We start from the raw sequence: 19,562 nt of genomic DNA on the forward strand, positions 1-19,562 counted from the left end.
CTCCTGTCGCAGAGCATGGGCTCTGGGGTGCGTGAGCTTCAGTAGTTCCAACTCCTGAGCACTAGAGCACAGGCTCAGTAGCTGTGGGGCACGGGATTAGTTGCTCTACAGCATGTGGGATCTTCCCAGATCAGGGATCAAACCCATGTCTCCTGCATTGGCAGGTGGATTCTTTACCACTGAGCCACCAGGGAAGTCCCTTAAAAGCCCCAATCTTAAAGCCCAAGTTACTAAAGTGTAAAAGCAGTGACTAGATAGACACGCTTCAATGTGTATACAAGGATCTCACCTCAACTGTGGAGAATGGATACAGCTAAATGTCTATTAGTACAGGAATGATTACAGTGAAGTGATACACGGCTCTACTCATCTGGAAATATGAATCGCTGACGGTTGCTAAGTGCTTGTCCTATACCAGACACTGGTCTAAACCACTTTCAGACACACTAACTCCTCTGCCCTTAGGACAGCCCTTCACATTCCCCTACACATGGGGGTAAACCCTGGCTCAGGGAGCCCCAGTTGCCTGTCCAGGTGAGCAAGCGGTGGACACAGAATCTGAACCCCAGGACCCATGACCTTGACCACTCTTTGTGTGTTTCCAGATCTAAGACACAGTGAAAGCTAAACTACAAGTTTACAAAACTGCATTACAGCATGGCCCCATTTTGTTTAATATGCATGTGTATCTGTCTATATGGATGTGCTTGTACTATGCTGTGCTTAGTCTTTCGGTCGTGTCCAACTCTTTGGGACCCCATGGACTGCAACCCCGCAGGCTCCTCTGTCCATGGAATTCTCCAGGCCAGAATACTGGAGTGGGTAGCCATTCCTTTTTCCAGGGGATCTTCCCAACCCAGGGATTGAACCTAGGCATCACAAGCGGATTCTTTATCCTCTGAGCCACCAGAGAAGCCCATGGATATGCTTACTTTTGGTCAAGTCAAATGAACATCTGGCCATTTTTTACTTCTAAAAACTGTCCTTTCAGCCGGTTCAACCTTGCACGCGTACGTGTGTGTTGGTATGTATACCTACACGCCTACAGATAAGAAAGTCTGTAAGGATCTATACCAAATTGTTAGCAGTGGTTTTGGATGGTGGGAATATATATGCCTGATCTTTGCTTTTTTTTCCTTACACTTCTTCATATTTTCTGAAGACTGGCACAAGTTAAATGTTTTCTTGTGCATGACCTGTTTCCTCACTACAGCTACATGAGATTAAACTGTACCAAAAGTGGGGTCTTCCCTGGTGGTTCAGTGGTTAAGAATCTGCCTTCCAATGCAGGGGACTGGCATTCCATCTCTGGTGGAGGAACTAAGATCCCACGTGCCTTGGGGCAACTAAGCCAGAGCGCTGCAAATAGAGAAGCCTGTGCAGCACAGGGAGACTCAGTGCAGCCAAAAACATAATAATAATAAAAATAAAATGTGGGCTTCCCTGGTGGCTCAGTGGTAAAGAATCCACCTGCCAGTGCAGGAGATACAGGTTCGATCTCTGATCCGGGAAGATCCCATGTGCCTCGGAGCAACTAAGCTCGTGCACCACAACTACTGAGCCTGTGCTCGCAGCCTGGGAGCCAAAACTACTGAGGCCCCAGCACCCTGGAGCCTGTGTTCCACAGCAAGAGAAGCCACTGCAACGAGAAACCTCTGCACTGCAACGAGAGAAAGCCTGAGCAGCAACGAAGACCCAGCACAGCCATAAGTAAGTAAATAATTTTTTAAAATAAACAAAATGTACCAAAAGTTCAGGAGCCTAGCCCTCCTCCTCAACTACCGCACCCGAGGCCAGGGCACTCATGGCCACTTCCCCTCGAGAGCTGAGAAGTCAAAGCGCGGGCAGAAAGTTGTATGAGACAGAACCAGAGTCTGCTGACTCAGAGGGCAAGGCTGACATATGTACAGGGCAAAAGGGATGACGGCCAGGACCCTGGGTGACGGCACCGGGAAAATCGCCATCCGGCGCTAAAACTGCTGACACAGATCTTTGAGCTGGCGGGGCCAAGCAGGCGTGGATTTGGTAAGAAGACTACTTCCCAAAGAATCCAGCTTGGGAGAAATCCAGCAAAAGAAAAGCTATTTCAGGTCCCAGAAAATGAGGCGGAACCAGTGCTCCAAAGAGAGGTCACGATAGAAAGTTAATGAAATGCTCATTTCTAAACAACTTCCGCCTACCCATGGTAGGCAGGTCCCACGCTTGTCTTGGCACTAGTAAGGACCATCTCCAGGCACTGGGGCTACAAGGGGTGTGAGCCTGTTGGCCAGTGGAGCACATTCCAGTCTGACTGTTCAGTGGAGACCGCCTCACTTACGAGACACCTGTGGATTATTTTTAACTTGGACCCTCACGCCCTGCCCTCAGTTATCTCTCCTCCCCCATTCCTCTGGCCCTGCTCCTGACAGATCCACTCAACATCCTCTAGCCAGCACGCAGTACCACGCTCCCAACTGGAATGTCTTCTCCTCTTCTCACTGAATCACCCATTCAGTCAGCATCTACTGGGCGTCAAGTCTTTTCATCAATGACATTGCTGCTCCCTGGACTCAGAGCACAGCTTAAACACCAACTCTTTCAGGGAGCACCAAGGTATAAAGCTTTGGACCCCATGTCCTGGGAACTTCGCTAGCCCCACAGAAACGGGGATTGCCCCTAGTCTGGCATAAAAGAGCAGGTGGTTCCTGAACCAATCCCAGGCTCTTGTGACCTTGCTGGGGTTTTTGTTTTCTTTGGAGGCACTGGGTCGTAGTTAATGCTTTTTTTTTTGGTCGAAAGGCATGTGGGACCTTAATTCCCTGATCAGGGATCGAATTTGCACCCCCTGCATTGGAAGGCAAAGTCTTAACTACTGGACTGCCAGGGAAGTCCCGACATTGTGCTTCTGCGTGCGTGGTTTTCTATGCCTAGAATGCCCTTACCTTCCTAACCCTCTGGGCTCGTTCCTTCCCCTCCTCCAGTTTTCTTAGTGAGCCCCCCTCCTCTAGTGCCAGGCAGAGTACCACCCTCTCCCATGCTAGCACATCCCACAGCTGGACCCTGTGCATTTTATCACAAGTCCTGTAATTACTTATTGCCCCACTAGACTGAGCTCACTCAGCAGAGGTCATCCTGAAAGAAAGACTACTCTACGCCTTCACCTAAAGTTTCAAGATTTTATTTACTGCCTGAACGAATGAGCAACAATATTAATAATTATGGACTGGTGGTACAGTGATAAAGAATCCTCCTTCCAAAAAAAAAAGAATCCTGCCAATGCTGGAGACTCAAGAGACACGGGTTTGATCCCTGGGTGGGGAGGATCCCCTGGAGGAGGGCATGGCAATCCACTTCAACATTCTTGCCTAGAGAATCCCATGGACTGAGAGGTCTGGCAGGCCACAGTCCACAGGGTCAAAAAGAGTCAACACAGCTGAGCAACCACATGCACACTTCTCAGGGGCCAAGAATTGTAAACATGTCATCCTAACTCCTCAAGAGTCGGCAGACACCAATTGATCTTCGAAAGTTAGCTGATGTACAGCAAGGTCAACTAACCTGTCCACGGTACTAGAGTGGCATCAGGATTCAGCCTCCGGCCTTTGTGACTACAAACCCCCGGGTCAGCGTCTACGGTGGTCTCAGGACACCAAGGTCACCTCTGTGTGCAGGGGCGGGGCTGGCTGGGGCGGGGCTGGCTCCCACTCCTACTTACAAACAGGCCTCTGCCGCTGTGATCACCACCTTACCTGCTCACAGCAGTCACCTCCACATCAAAGACTCACTAGAAACCAGGGAATCTAGAGGAGACAGGGGTTTTGTTTTGTCTTTTCCTTCTTCGTAAATGGCTTAATTTCTCTGGGGATCTGGGAAATATGAATTTTGTCTGGCTTCCTAGATTCTTCGGTCCAGGGGCAGCTGCCAGACCACGTGCCTGTCTGGCTTTGGACTGGGACCTCTTGGGTAAGAAAGGAGACACAGGTGGAGTGGAAAGAGCTCTTCAAGAAAACCACCCAGCTGTGTATGGGTGGGGGGTAAGGGGTGGGAATGGTCAGCAGGGAGGACTGGTCATCTGTGAGCTGGGCTGTCTTAAAACGCATGTGGGGACTTCCCTGGTGATCCTGTGATTAAGGATCTGCCTTGTAATGTGGGGACATGGGTTCGATTCCTGGACAGGGAACTAAGATCCCAACTAAGATTCTACATGTTGCAGAGCAACTAAGCCTGTGTGCCACAACTAGGACCCATCACAGCCAAATAAATAAATACTAAAAAAAAAAAATCCTGCAGGTGCATCTGAATTTAGTCCCTGATTGGCAGAGTGACTTTAGAGTCCACTGAGGATGGGGCAGGAGGAAAAGGGGACGACAGAGGATGAGATGGCTGGATGGCATCACCGACTCGATGGACGTGAGTTTGACTGAACTCCGGGAGATGGTGATGGACAGGGAGGCCTGGTGTGCTCGCAAAGAGTCGGACATGACTGAGCGACTGAAGTGAACTGAACTGAGGACACTAAATCCTGTTTCTTTCTCAAGGCTGTTTTTTTTTTTTTTAATTTTAATTTTTAATTATGTGATTTTTTTTAAATCAGAGGATAGTTATGGAATATTGTGATTTTTTTGGTCACACATCAACATGAATTGGCCACAGGTATACATAATATTTCCTTGGAAGGAAAGTTATGACCAACCTAGATAGCATATTCAAAAGCAGAGACATTACTTTGCCAACAAAGGTTCGTCTAGTCAAGGCTATGGTTTTTCCTGTGGTCATGTATGGATGTGAGAGTTGGAGTGTGAAGAAGGCTGAGCGCCGAAGAATTGATGCTTTTGAACTGTGGTGTTGGAGAAGACTCTTGAGAGTCCCTTTGGACTGCAAGGAGATCCAACCAGTCCATTCTGAAGGAGATCAGCCCTGGGATTTCTTTGGAGGGAATGATGCTAAAGCTGAAACTCCAGTACTTTGGCCACCTCATGCGAAGAGCTGACTCATTGGAAAAGACTCTGATGCTGGGAGGGATTGGGGGCAGGAGGAGAAGGGGACAACAGAGGATGAGATGGCTGGATGGCATCACTGACTCAATGGACGTGAGTCTGAGTGAACTCCGGGAGATGGTGATGGACAGGGAAGCCTGGCGTGCTGCGATTCATGGGGTCGCAAAGAGTCGGACACGACTGGGTGACTGAACTGAACTGAACTGAACTGATACATAATATTTATTTATTTATTTATTTGGCTATGCAAGGTCTTAGTTGCGGCCTGTGGGATCTAGTTCCCTGACCAGGGTCAAACCCAGGCCCTCCACATTGGGAGCGTGGAGCCTTAGCCACTGGACCACCAGGAAATCCCCTCAAGGCTATTTCAAGGGAGAAAATAATCCAGGTAAGAGTGTTCTGATGATGGAATGATGAAAAATTCACTCAGTCATGTCCGACTCTTGGAATTCTCCAGGCCAGAATAGTGGAGTGGGTATTCTCTCCCTTCTCCAGGGGATCTTCCCAATCCAGGGATCGAACCCAGGCCTCCCACATTGCGGGTGGATTCTTAACCAGCTGAGCTACAAGGGAAGCCCAAGAATACTGGAGTGGGTAGCCTACCCCTTCTCCAGGGGATCTTCCCGACCCAGGGATCAACCCAGGTCTCCCGCATTGCAGGAGGATTCTTTACCAACTGAGCCACAAGGGAAACCCAAGAGTGTTCTACAACCACAAATGTCCAGGTGTCCTTCCACACAAAGCATTTCCAGGAAATCTGCCTCCCCTCCTTGATTCCAAATCTTTCAACAGACAACTCGGCCATCCTCAGCTCTGGGTCCCAGGCATGTTAACACCCATCCCCAGGGGCCTGCGCATAAACTGAGAATCCCACATGTGTCTGAATTAAACGGGAACCTCATCTGGGCAGGATAAAATCTTTGTGTTTGGTGACAATAAGAAACAGCAGTCAGATGGAAAGTGCTTCCCAGGTGGTGGGAAGAAGAACCTGCCTCCCAGTGCAGGAGACGTAAGAGACACAGGTTCGATCCCTGGGTCAGGAAGATCTCCTGGAGGAGGGCATGGCAACCCACTCCAGTATCCTTGCCTGGAGAATCCCATGGATAGAGGAGCCTGGCGGACTACAGTCCATGGGGTCTCAAAGAATCGGACATGACTGAAGCGACTTCTCTTACACACACATCAGGTGGTAAATCAAAAACTCTTTTTTTCCCCTAAGCATTTTTTAAAGAGGCAAATAACAGATGTCCTTCCCCGCTGCCACTTGGCTGAGGCCAATGTCAGCTCTGATCCCTGATCTTATTCCACAGGCTGTCCTGAGAAAGTGGCTGGACCGTGATGCTCAGCTCAGTTTGAGAAACTGTGCTTGGTGGTACCTAAAGCTCACTCCACCGAAACTGCTCCCCAGTGTGAAAAGGAGTTTGCCTTTCGCCTGCAGCCCATCACACCACAGATGTGGAATCACAGGTCTCAGAACTGTTCCCAAAGCCTGAACCAGTCTCCAGGCTGGCAAGGACTTGGGGGCCACGCTCCTCCAGGGTCCACCCTCCAATGGCCAGGAGGTGCGCTCTCTCATCTGGAAGTGGATTCTGCCACAGGATGGATGCTCTGCTGTGAGGCAGTCCTGGTCAGCCAAAACCCCGCCTCCCAGAGACCCCCAGAGTAGGTAAACTACACCTTCCTCCCAACAGCCCTCAGTTGTCCATCAGCCTTCTCTTTCACTGGCTGGACTACTCATTTCATGAGGCTGACATCCTCCTCACTGCCCTCTGAATAGTCTCTAGGTCAGACGCCTCAAACCTTCTCTGACACTAACCACAGTAAAAAGCACATCTTACAAGGCAGGTCGCTGTGTGTGTGTGTGTGTGTATACAACCCAATCAATTTCATGAACCGTCTTACATGGAAGACATTTGGATGTTTTCTGGTCTGTTTCACTCTTTCAAAAGCTTGGCTGCAACCCACTAAACCAATATTTTGTGACCCAGAACTGAACATGCTGCTCTGGTTTCACCAAACCAGTCATCCATGTCCAGCTTTGACTGATTATTCAGGCTGGACACTAAGCTTTCCTTTCCACGCAGCTATTAGCTGATGTGAGCTATGGGTGGAGTCCTGGGCATCTTTTTACCCTGGGATCTCTCTGGCTCAGCTCTTCTCCATGACTATCCTCCATCCAGCAGGTCCGCACAAATCTCAGGAGACAGCAGGTCAGCCTGAAGCTACTTCCTGCCCTGCCATCAACATTGTTCACTCAGGACACCTAGATGTTTTTCTCCACTCTTTTCCTGACCTCTTCCCATCTTCCTGATGTGTAAACGGAAGCGTTGTTACTGTTGTTGTTTAGTCGCTAAGTTGTGTCTGACCCTTTGTGACTCCTTGGACTGTAGCCTGCCAAGCTCCCCTGTCCATGCAATTTCCCAAGCAAGAATACTGGAGTGGGTTGCCACTTCTTTTTCTGGGATAATCTTCCCAACCCAGGAATCGAACCCATGTCTTCTGCATTGCAGGTGAATATTTACTGCTGAGCCACCTGGGAAGCCCCTAAGCTGGAGGATCCCAGGAATCAGAAATCTGACATCTGAAGCAGGCAGCCGAGATGCATAAAGACACCCCAAGCTTTAGAAACAGCGATACGGGCTTCCCTGGTGGTCAGAGGTAAAGAATCCGTCTGCCAATGCAGGAGACATGGGTGAGCCACAACTATTGAGCCTGTGCTCTGGAGCCCAAGAGCCACAAATACTGAAGGCACAGCCCATGTGCCTTAGAGTCTGTGCTCTGCAACAAGAGAAGCCACCGCAACAAGAAGCTTGTGCACCGCAGCTAGAGAGTAACCCCTGTGGCCACAATTAGAGAAAAGCCCGAGCGACGAAGACCCAGGATGGCCCAAAACAAAAATAAATAAATAAAATGATATATATATATGCATGCTAAGTCACTTCAGTCGGGTCCGACTCTTTGCGACACAATGGACTAAGCCCACCAAGCTACTTTGTTCACGGGATTCTCCAGGCAAGAGTGGGTTGCCATTTCCTTCTCCAGGATATATATATGTGTATATATGTATATATATATATATAGGCACACAGTCCACATAAGCGCTAATCCCTTCTTCCTGGATCTTCTCCCCTTGGAGACCAGAGGCCAAAAGCCACCACCTCCAGCTCATCATTTTAGATAAGCTTCTGTCAGTTCTAGAATCTGGTCCCTTAATCTTTTTCCTTACCCTTTATCGACTTTGTCACCATTTTGGTGATGTGGAGGACTAGGGGTACCAGATCTGGTTCCAAGACTTCCCTTTTCTGTACGTCAGTTTTCTCATCTGTAAAGCGTGATTAATTCTTTCTGTCCTGCATTTCTCCTGGAGTTGTGGTGAGCAGGAACATGGGTGGAAATGCTCTGTAAGCTGTACAGCACTATAATGCAAAAATAAATTGTTATATAAACTATACCATCTTTTGTTAGGAACTTGGGACTTCCCTGGTGGTCCAGTGATTAAGAATGGGCCTTGCATACAGGGGAACTAAGATGCCACGTGCCACGGAGCAATTAAGCTGGCGTGCCACAACTGCTGAGCCTGCAGGATGCAACAAAGGTCTTGCATGCTGCAACTAAGATCTGACAGAGCTAAATAAATACATGAAACTTTTATAAGAAAAAGAATTGATACTACTCAGCCACAAAAAGGAATCCATTTGAGTCAGTTCTAATGAGGTGGATGAACCTAGAGCCTGTTATACAGAGTGAAGTAAGTCAGAAAGAGAAAAACAAAATCATATATCAATGTGTATATATGGAATCTAGAAGGATGGTACTGACGAATCTATTCGAAGAGCAGACACAAACTTAGGGAACAGACTTAGGGAACAGACTTATGGACAAGGGCAGCGGAGAAGAGGGGGAGGATGAGATGAATGGAGAGAGCAGCATGGATGCATATACAGTAACATATGTAAACAGCCAATGGGAATTTGCTGCATGATTCAGGGAACTCAAACTGGGGCTCTGTCATAACCTAGAGGGGTGGGAATGGGTAGAAGGTGGGAGGGAAATTCAAGAGGGAAGGGACATATGTACACCTATGGTTACACACGTTGATGTATGACAGAAATCAAACCAATATTATAAACCAATCATCAATCAATTAAAAATAAACAAATATTAAAAAAAAATAATTGACAAGTGTTGCCTCTGCTCTGGCAATTACAGCACCGTGCATTTCTGCTCTGTGTTTAGTAAAGGCACAGACCTCATTCTCAACTCTGGGTTAAACTGCTGGGTTAAACCAGTTCTCCCTTGGCCAGATATCTGATGTCATCAAAAATTCATCAGGTCACAGCAGCTGGTGAATCCACTGTCCCCAGTCATTTTTACCGTCATTCAGAAAGATAACCAGACCTGGGAGAAGAGGTTCCCCAAAGCAAGTCAACTGAAATACAGCCCGATTTCAGCTTTTTAGGCCAATCAAGAAAATAAAGGTTGTGTTGGAGGAGGGGAGAATCAGAGTCATCTTGGATGAGACTTTGGGGACTTTCACTGGGCTTCCCCAGGTAACTCAAACAGTAAAGAATCTGGGAGATTCTTCTAGAATGCAGGAGATCTGGGTTCTATCCCTTGGTCGGGAAGATCCCCTGGAGAAGGAAATGGCAACCCACTCCAATATTCTTGCCTGGAGAATCCTATGGACAGAGAAGCCTGATGTGCTGCAGTCCATGGGGTCACAGAGAGTGGGACACGACTCGTAACAGCCACGACACATGGAGGACTTACTATTCGAGGTCCTGCGCCTTAAAGAATTATTTCCAACTTTGATGAGGACGCTCAAGGATCATTTTACACATGAGGCTAAAAGGTTAAGAAACACACTCAAAAGGGATAAACTATAATCTGCTTTTTCTCATTCAGTGATAAGCAAGCGAAACCCCAAGGCTCATTCAAGGATGTGGCTGCAATGTTGGGTTCGAGGTCTATCCTGGAACTAAGGACCCCCAGAATGAGAACTTTAAACCAGAGTGGGGTTTTCACAGTCAGAACAAATAGCAACTCTGGCCTTCAGCAGGAATGGGAAGCAGATGCCAACTCCCTGGAGTGGGTAAGGTTCTTCTTGCTCCATAGTCCAGGGTCTGTGCTCTTTACAAAGAGCCGAGAACAACTGTTTCTGGGCTGGGAGCTTGGCTGCTCAATGATTAATGAGAATCTAGTATCACTTTTGTTTGGACCCCAAACTAAAGGAAGAAAGAGGCAACATATGTGCCTCTCCTGTGCCCAAAATTCTCCAGAGGTTACCCACTGCTGACAGGCCAAGGTTGGAATGCCTTGGCTGGCATTCAACGCCTTTCTGCTTGGACCTTAACCAGCGATCTCAACATTTTCTCATCTCAGAACTCTGTCCTCAGCCTCATCCAATGGGTTCTGCCCATTTTTCTTCCTGCAACTCTGCGCACTGGTAAGGAACACCCCTCACTACTCTCAGCAGAGCTGAAACCATTCAGCCTTGAAGACCCAACCCAGGGTCTTTCTTCCAGATTCTATAGCCCCTCTGTTCTCAGAGCCCACAGCTCTCGGAGCTGAGAATTTTTGATCCGGGTCTGCACTGATAGCTGTTAGGTTGGCTTGCATCTCTCTGGACCCCTCACCTAAATGCTAAGGGCCAGAGGAGCAGGGAGGCCATACATTATGTTTCTGTCTCCTTCACACGGTACTTGCTATAGAAAGACAGGAATTAAATAAATGCTGTTGCATTCAAAAGGGGATGGATGGGGGCTTCCCTGGTGGCTCAGCGGTAAAGAATCCACCTGACAATGCAGAAGACACGGGTTCCATCTGTCATCCAGGAAGATCCCACCTGCCTCAGAGCAACCAAGCCTGTGTGCCACAACTATTGAGCCTGTGCTCTAGAGCCCAGAAGCCGCAACTACTGAGCCCACGTGCCGCAGTTACTGAAGCCCGAGTGCCCTGGGGCCTCTGCTCCGCAACAAGAGAAGCCACTGCAATGAGAAGCCTGCACACCGCAACTAGAGAGAAGCCCCTACTCACCACGACGAGAGAAGACAGCGCAGCGCTGAAGACTCAGCACAGCTAAAAATAGACTAAAAAATCAAATTACCTTTAGAAATAAATAAAATGAAGAGGGGATGGGTGGAGGGAGGTGGTAGTGTCTGAAGTGGACCAGATCTCCAGAGACAGAGGTCCTTAAACCCTGCGAGGTGGTCTTCACAGACCAGGCTTTGGAAAGAATCTAAGCTCGGGGACAGAAGGAAGCTCAGAGGTGATCTGTTGGCAGCCATTGGTCTAGAACTCTAGGTTCCCTGTCCTCCTCACTACCCCCACCTCCTCCACAGCCTAGACAGGTGACTCTGGTCTGGTTAAGACACCTCAAGGAAAAGGCCTTCTACCTTCCCACCCCTGCAGGTGCACAGAAGACTTTCGGAAAGGTATAGTTAATAGCCAAAGAAAATAAGCTTTTATGGTACACTCATAGGGAATGGTGGTCCAGCCTCTTGGCACTGCCCCACCATGGGCAGTTATGCGTCCTCAGATGAGGATGGGAGCCAGTGAGGCCCCTCACCCGGGGCCCCGGCCCCAGGGGCAGCACTCAGTTTAAGCGTGGTCTCCTGCCATGGGAAGGAATGACTCTAACCCACCATCTCCTCCTCGCCCACAGTGCCCTACCTAAGACTGAATGCCAAAGGCCTGGCAGGGCCAGGAACTCACCTGCCTTCTCCAAAGTGATGGTTACTTTAAAAGAGCACTCTGGAAAAATAGCTAGCCTAATTCTATACAAGATGAACTGAAATTACAGTACCTTCTCTTCCCTAAGGTACCAGCAGATCCAGAACCCCGTCTCCCCAGACACACCCCAACCCAGGTCCTTTGCGGAAGCCTTGGGCCCCCCACGAAGCACAGGATATTAGAGGATACCTCTCCAGCCTGACACACCAGCCCTCAAAGGCTATGAGGCAGGGGTGTGGGTCTAAAGCCAGGGTCAGTGATCTGAAGAACACTTGAGATTCAGAGCAGGAGCCAATAAGGACCCCTAGGCAAACCTGCCCCAGCTCTCCAAGGCTCCAGGGGAACTCCTCCCTTCAGAGTTCCCCAAATCACATCCTGCTGCCCCCCGCCCCCCAGCCCCAGGTATGCTCCTCAATCAGTCAATGAACAAGGTATTCAGCTCCTTTGGTGCCCCTGGAGGAGTAGGGGGGTGGGAAGCCCTGGGAGACGAATCAGTTTCACCAGGGAATCACATGCTTAAGAGGCAGGGGATTGTCTGCTGCCCCCCAGGCCAAGGCAGCTGGGGGTCTACAAGCAAGCGTCTAGTCTAGAACACCACTCCAAGGATTCTAAGCCAAGGATTCTACCCCTGCCCCATCACCCTCTAGGATGGTTAAAGCCCTGGCTTCTGCCCTCCCAGGCCACCCACCTGTGCCCCCCTGCTCACTGGCTCAGTCCAAAAATCTCCCCCTAAATCTGAAATCGGCGTGAAGCAGGGGGGCTCTGGAGGAGCTAGGAAGAACCCCTTCCCGCAGCCCGGGCCTCCCACCACCAGGCTGGTTCCCCCGTGTGGGAGGCGAGCTCCACGGCCGTCTCTCCCCGGAGTCTTAAGCGATCTCTCTGGGGCAGCCCTGGCGGCAGCGCGGCGGGAAACCGGGGAGCCCAGCCGTGTCCGCCAGCCGCCTCCACAGCCCTGGCCCCGCTCCCTCCTCCGGCACGCCTGGAGTTGGGGCCAACAGCAGGATCAACAATACAGAAACTTTCAATGGATCCAGCCGACTGGGAGGGAGCGGGGGAAGGAGGGGGGAGGGACGGGGACGCCGAGGCTCCAGGGCAGTGGCCCCGGCTCTTGACTTACCATCTTGTTCACATCCATGACGGAGGCTGCAGGGGCGCCCCCCGCCCCTGGAGATCCCGCGGGCCCCGAACGCTGCTCCCGGCTAATTGAGCCTGGATGGTGCCATGCTGCGGGGAGGGCGGCCGGCGGGGCCCCCGCGGACCGGGGAAGGCGGCGGCGGCGGCGGCAGGACCGAGACTGGTCCGGAGAAAGGAAGGGGAGGGGGAGGGGGAGGGGAGGCGGGAGGGGGCGGGGGGCCGAGCCGCAGCGCGCTCCGGGGGCGGGGGAGGCGCGGCCCGGCGGAGCCCCGGGGGCCGGGGAATCCCGGACTCGGCTGCGGGCGTCCGGGCCTCCGCGACGGTGGCCGTGGCGGTGCGGGGGCTCCGGGGCGGGTGGGATCGGGGGATGGATTCCCGGGTCCGGAGAGCCTGCGGCCAGGGCGCGCGGGGAGGGTGTGATTTGAATAACAAAAGGGCGCTTCTCCGCTCCCCCCAGGCCTGGGGCCGGGATCGCTGAGCCCGCAGCGAGGCCGCCGGGCCTCCGGGAAGTGTATGCGCGCGTGTGCGCGTTGGGGTGGTGGGATTAGGGGGACTCAGGAAGTGAGCGGGGGAGGCGGCTAAAAAGGGGGGGCGAGGACTGCCCCCACCCCACCCCGCGCACCGAGCCGACATTCCAGTGGGGGCAGGGGGTCCGCTCGGCCCCTCCCAACTTGGCTTCACTGGACAAAGGCAGAATTCAGACCTAGTGGTTAGCCTCCTGCGGCTCATCCCCCCCGGGAAGGGGGGCTTTGGGCGGGGGACGCCCAGATGAGTCTGGGGTCTGCAAACACGAATAGAAGGAAGTAGTACAGGTATCCCCGGAAGGCTCGAGGTCCCCCTCCAATTCTGCCTGCAGTGCGAGAAATTGGCTTCTAAATGAAGCTGCCCCTGAGCGCAGAGCCCCCCTCCCTTACTCAATACCTAGTCTGCCTACGAGAAATGGGAGACAGACGCCCCTCTGCAAGGAGATGCGGCTGGGGGTGGAAATGGGCTCCTGGCAAATGCTCTCTGGGGAGACAGGTCTCCAGAAAAAGGCTGGAGGCCCGACGCCTCTGGTTTCAACACAGGCTCCTCACTGGCATCCTTGGTTGAGCAGGAAGAAGAAAGCTTCCTACTAACGGAGTCAGCAGGAACCTGAGCCCACCGAGGCCAAGCCTGCTTTACAGGGTAAGGAATCTGAGGCCCAGAGAGGAAGGTGACTGGCCCCAGGTCACACATTTGGCAGGAAATGAGGGCAAAAGAAAGCTCACCAAGGACTGTGTGCATGGAGCTAAGTCGATTCAGTCATGTCTGACTCTTTGAGACTCCACCAGGCTCCTCTGTCCATGGGATTCTCCTGGCAAAAATTACTGGAGTGGGTTGCCATGCCCTCCAGGGGATCTGCCCACCTCAGGGATTGAACCCTCGTCTCTTATGTCTCCTGCATTGGCAGACAGGTTCTTTACCACTAGCACCACCTGGGAAGCCCAAGGACAGTGCAGCCTGAGCTGCAAAGAGCTTTCATGCCGCCCCTGAGCGTCCAGCTTCTAAAATCCTTTCTACTGAATAGGTGATCACATGCATCTGCAACCCTCCTGACCTTCTGACCCACACCAAGGGGCTGAGGAGGAGCGCTAGTAAGTCCCCACTCCTGGCCCCAGGGCCTGCTGGGCTGAGTAGGACAGCCCCTTCCCCTTCAAAGCTGAGTTCTCCATCTATGACATAGGGGCTGTTTCTCTGCCTGCCTTCTCGGGGGATGTGAAAACCCTGTGAAATAAAGGATGATATAGGTAAGATACAAAAGCAGAACAGGAGGGTCAGGGGCTTTTGTCGCAGTGGTTATTTTTATTTCCCAGCTCTGGAGCCCAGTCCAGGGGCCCTCAGCTGCAGGAAAGTGCTCTCTGGGCTCAGGTCCCTCTGTCTAACCCCAAATGTGGACTGCACAACGACTCTCATACCCTACCCTACAGCTATTCTTGGCATGCCTCTTCCGCACTGTGCCCTGGCCAGGGAAGACAGGAAGGCTCCTCTGGTCGGTGCTGGCATTCTGGGCTACATGCACCCTGCTATTGACGCATGTCCACAAGGATGAACCCCAAGGAAGTACGACGAGGCAGGAGAGAAGCATGTCACCACTTCCTCATCCTCCAACATGGACACCCATCAGGGCCAGGTGAGCCAGCAGACACAAGCCACCTGACACAGAAATGAGTTTTGGATTATCTGCCACCTGATTATGGAGAAGGCAATGGCAACCCACTCCAGTACTCGTGCCTGGAAAATCCCATGGACAGAGGAGCCTGGTAGGCTGCAGTCCATGGGGTCGCTGAGGGTCAGACACGACTGAGCGACTTCACTTTCACTTTTCACTTTCATGCATTGGAGAAGGAAATGGCAGCCCACTCCAGTGTTCTTGCCTGGAGAATCCCAGGGACGGGGAGCCTGGTGAGCCGCCGTCTATGGGGTCGCACAGAGTCGGATGCGACTGAGGCGACTTAGCAGCAGCAGCAGCAGCAACAGCCACCTGACTAAATGCACAACAGTCTGTTTAGCTTAGGAAAAAAAAAAAGATATATTTCATGTTTAAAAAATATTATATATTTTTTAGCCTCTGGTGGTCCAGAAGCTAAGACTCTGTGCTCCCAATGCAGGGAGCCCAGGTTTGATCCCTGGTCAGGCAACAAAATCCCACATACCAGAACTAAAGATCCTGAGGGCTGCAACTAAGACCCAGTGCAGCCTAAATAAATAAATATTTTAAAGAAATATATTATGAACCCTTAGCTGGGGTTGATCAAGATCGCCCAATAGATTGTGACCTCTTAGCTGGCAAAGCTCATTTTCTCGTTGCGAAAATGGGGACAGTGGCACCTGCTTCACATACAGGTGGTAAGGGTTCAATGAAAGAACTTTCCCAAACCTTGCCTGGAGTAAGCTGAATCATCACCCCCACCCCCAGCCTCCACATCACCAAAGACATCAGGTCCCAATCGCTGGAACCTGTAGATACTACCCTACATGGCACATAGGATTAAGCCAAGGATTCCCAGGTGGGAAGAGGACCTGGATTATCTGGGTAGACCTCTGATGGGGTCTTGTGCATCCTTGCAAGAAGGAGATTTGACCCACAGAAGAGGCAGAGATTAGAGAGATGCGGCCACAAGCTAAGAGATGCTGTCAGCCACCAGAAGCTCCAGCAGGCAAGGAGCAGACTCACTCGTAGAGCCTGTGGGAAGAAGGGGTCCCCTCAACACCCTGATCTTGTCTCAATAGATTTTGGACTTCCAGCCTCCAGATCTACAAGAGAATCCATTTCTGTCGTTTGAGCTACCACGTTAACGATCATTGGTTTCATTGGACACAGGAAACTAACACACTAACATACAACTGAGAAACTAACACACTGGGCAAAGGTAACGAGGGACAGTGTCGAGGCTCCAGACAGCGCCGGCCTCAGGGCTGCCCTCTCTGCTGGACTTCTTTGCCAGGGAGCTACTCTTAAGACCAGCAAGAGCCAGGAGTAGCGGCTGTTCCTCTCCTGCTGCATTAGAGGCAGGGGGCTTGCATTGCAAGGTGGATTCTTTACCACTGAGCCACCAGGGAAGCCCCTACTGTGTTCTTTCATCATCAGCTCCAGGTCACTGTATTCCGCTATCTACTGGACGTCCCTGATAGCTCAGCGGGTAAAGAATCCACCTGCAATGCAGGAGACCCCAGTTCGATTCCTGGGTCAGGAAGATCCACTGGAGAACGGATAGGCTACCCACTCCAGTATTCTTGGGCTTCCCTTGTGGCTCAGCTGGGAAAGAATCTGCCTGCAATGCGGAAGACCTGGGTTCGATCCCTGACTTGGGAAGATCCCTGGAGAAGGGAAAAGCTACCCTCTCCAGTATTCTAACCTGGAGAATTCCATGGACTGTAGAGTCCATGGGGTCGCAAAGAGTCAGACACAACTGAGCGACTTTCACTGGACATCAACACCTGGGGGTTTCAGACTCACAGACTCAAGGAATCCAAAGATAATATTTTCTTTTACCTCTGTTTTCACCATCTGCTCCTGTTCCACACCCACTTAGTTCATCAAGCTAGAAACATGAAGGTTGGCCTTAATCCCTCCATTGACAACTCCCACTCTCACCCCATCTAATCAGTTCCCATGTCCATGTGATTCTTTCTTGCAAATAGTTTCCAGTCTATATCTTCTATCCCAATACCAATTGCTCCTGCACTGGATAAGACTAAATCACAGCCTCCAAACTGGCTTCCCCGCCCTCCGGTCTCTACCTGTCCAGTGCATCTTCTATACCTTTAATTGTGACTCCTTACTGGCCAACCCCAAATGGAATACAAAGCGAAACAAAAAACCCTTCTACAGTTCACCCAGCCTTCAAGGTCCTTACTCATCTGGTGTCATCGCCCTCCATTCTGGCCACCTTCTCCCATCCTCTCCTGTCCACCCCCATCAATGAGGTTCCAGTGAATCTCGGGATACTCCTGGAATGCCCTTCCCACATTCTCAGCGTGGAAGATTCTTTCTTATCTTTTCTGACCCATCTCAAATATCACCTTCTCTACAAAGGCATCCCTGACACACTGAGCAGCCAGTCACTCAGTGTCCCTTCCAGCAAGGGACAGCCTCTGGGTACAGCCTGCATCAACCCTGGATGGGGATGGTTCTTGCCCTGGGCTCTCTCTGCTCACTTGAGTTCCCTCAGGCAGAGGTTGGGCAACCTACCCCATACTTACTTCCCTGCCTCCAGGCTCTCTTCAACCTAAATTCCACACCCACAACACTGTTCCACCCTTAACTTAAACTAAGATCATGGCTGCAGCCACAAAATTAAAAGACATTTGTTCCCTGGAAGAAAAGCTATGACAAACCTAGACAGTGTATTAAAAAGCAGAGACATCACTTTGCCAACAAAAGTCCATATAGTCAAAGACATGATTTTTCCAGTAGTGATGTACGGATGTGAGAGCTGGACCATAGAAAGGGCTGAGCTCCAAAAAACTGATGCTTTCGAATTGTGGTGCTAGAGAGGACTCTTGAGAATCCCTTGGACTGCAAGGAGATCAAACCAGTTAATCCTAAAGGAAATCAACCCGGACTATTCATTGGAAGGTCTGATGCTGAAGCTGAAGCTCCAATACTTTGGCCACCTGATGCAACGAACTGACTCATTTGAAAAGAACCTGATGCTGGGAAAGATTGAAGGCAGGAGAAGGGGATGACAGAGGATGAGATGGTTGGATGGCATCACCAACTCCATGGACATGAATTTGAGCAATCTCCAGGAAATGGTGGAGGACAGAGGAGGCTGGCGTGTTGCAATCCATGGAGTTGCAAAATGTACAAAGTGCTGAATGGATGCAGGAAGTCAGAACGGAAGATGCAGAGAATGTGTCCTGGTGGAGGGTGACACCTACTGGAGAACTGTGATTCTGCAGCCTAGCCCTACAAATACCACACTGAAGAGTCCACTGAGCGGCTCAGGGCTGTGTCTTCTAGAGCACTGAGAGTTCATTAATTCCCAGTAACGAGGTTTAAGGGAGAAGGCAATGGCACCCCACTCCAGTACTCTTGCCTGGAAAATCCCATGGACGGAGGAGCCTGGTAGGCTGCAGTCCATGAGGTCCTTAAGAGTTGGACACAACTGAGTGACTTCACTTTCACTTTTCACTTTCATGCGTTAGAGAAGGAAATGGCAACCCACTCCAGTGTTCTTGCCTGGAGAATCCCAGGGACGGGGGAGCCCGGTGGGCTGCCGTCTATGGGGTCGCACAGAGTCGGACACGACTGAGGCGACTTAGCAGCAGCAGCAGCAGCAGCAATGAGGTTTAAACTATGCAGTACTTCCTACAAAATAGCCGTATGTAATATATGTTACCATGCTACCTGCTACTGCTAACAAGCATATGCAGAGAGCTGTGAACTTTGTAAAGTTTATACATTTTTCAAAATGACTTTTTGTCCATTATTTCATTCAAGTAAGGCAGATAGAACATTATTATTGGCCGTGCTGTGCTGCTTGCGGAATCTTAGTTCCCCAATCAGGAATCAAACCCTGTGAAAAACCCTGCGATGATGAGACTTAAAAAAGTTGAAAAAGAGGGGCCTCCTTGTGGTCCAGTGGCTAAGACTCTGAGTTCCCAATGCAGGGGGCCTGGGTTCGCTGGGCTTCCCTGGTGGCTCAGATGGTAAAGAATCTGCCTGTAACGTGGGAGACCTGGGTTCGATCTCTGGGTTGGGAAGATCCCCTGGAGAAGTATTCTGGCCTGGAGAATTGCATGGACAGAGGAGCCTGGCAGGCTACAGTCCATGGGGTCGCAAAGAGTCAGACGCGACGTTCACTTTCACTGGGTTGGATACCTGGGCCCACATGTTGCTACTAAGACCCAGTAAATAATTAAATTTTTTTTTTTAATGAAAAAGACAAAAAACAAACCAAACCCTCAAGATACATAAGAGTTCCGGGACCTAGAATGTATGTCAGGATACTGGAGGGCAGTGAGGGCAGGGAACCAGGAAGCATGAGGGAAGGTGGGTGTAATGTTTTTTTGGAGGGAGGAGTGTGTCATGCTGTGAATAATAATAGTAACTGATAATGTCTATTGAGTTCTTACCAGGTGCTGGGCACTGTGACAAGTACTTTACAAGCATTATTTCTTTTAGTTCCCACAACAACCTCCTATACTAAGTGTTCCTATTATTATCCATATTTTTACAGATAAGGAGGGAGG

At 50.7% G+C, this 19,562-nt stretch overlaps 1 protein-coding gene across 3 annotated transcripts in view; it reads right to left on the bottom strand.

Moving 5' to 3' along the window:
- HIP1 (huntingtin interacting protein 1) overlaps positions 1 to 19,562 on the bottom strand; it is a 137,654-nt gene that overhangs the window by 70,178 nt on the left and 47,914 nt on the right. The window contains exon 1 of one of the 3 annotated variants that reach the window (XM_055562259.1): positions 12,826 to 13,002. The exons of the other annotated variants lie outside the window; for them this stretch is intronic. Coding sequence (XP_055418234.1) covers positions 12,826 to 12,843 — 18 coding nt within the window. The 5' untranslated portion in view covers positions 12,844 to 13,002. Of the gene's footprint in view, positions 1 to 12,825; positions 13,003 to 19,562 lie in introns of those variants that run through there. 3 annotated transcript variants of the gene reach the window in all.

The sequence above is a fragment of the Bubalus kerabau genome, chromosome 23, assembly GCF_029407905.1.
Source record: "Bubalus kerabau isolate K-KA32 ecotype Philippines breed swamp buffalo chromosome 23, PCC_UOA_SB_1v2, whole genome shotgun sequence".
Classification (NCBI taxonomy): Eukaryota; Metazoa; Chordata; class Mammalia; order Artiodactyla; family Bovidae; genus Bubalus; species Bubalus kerabau.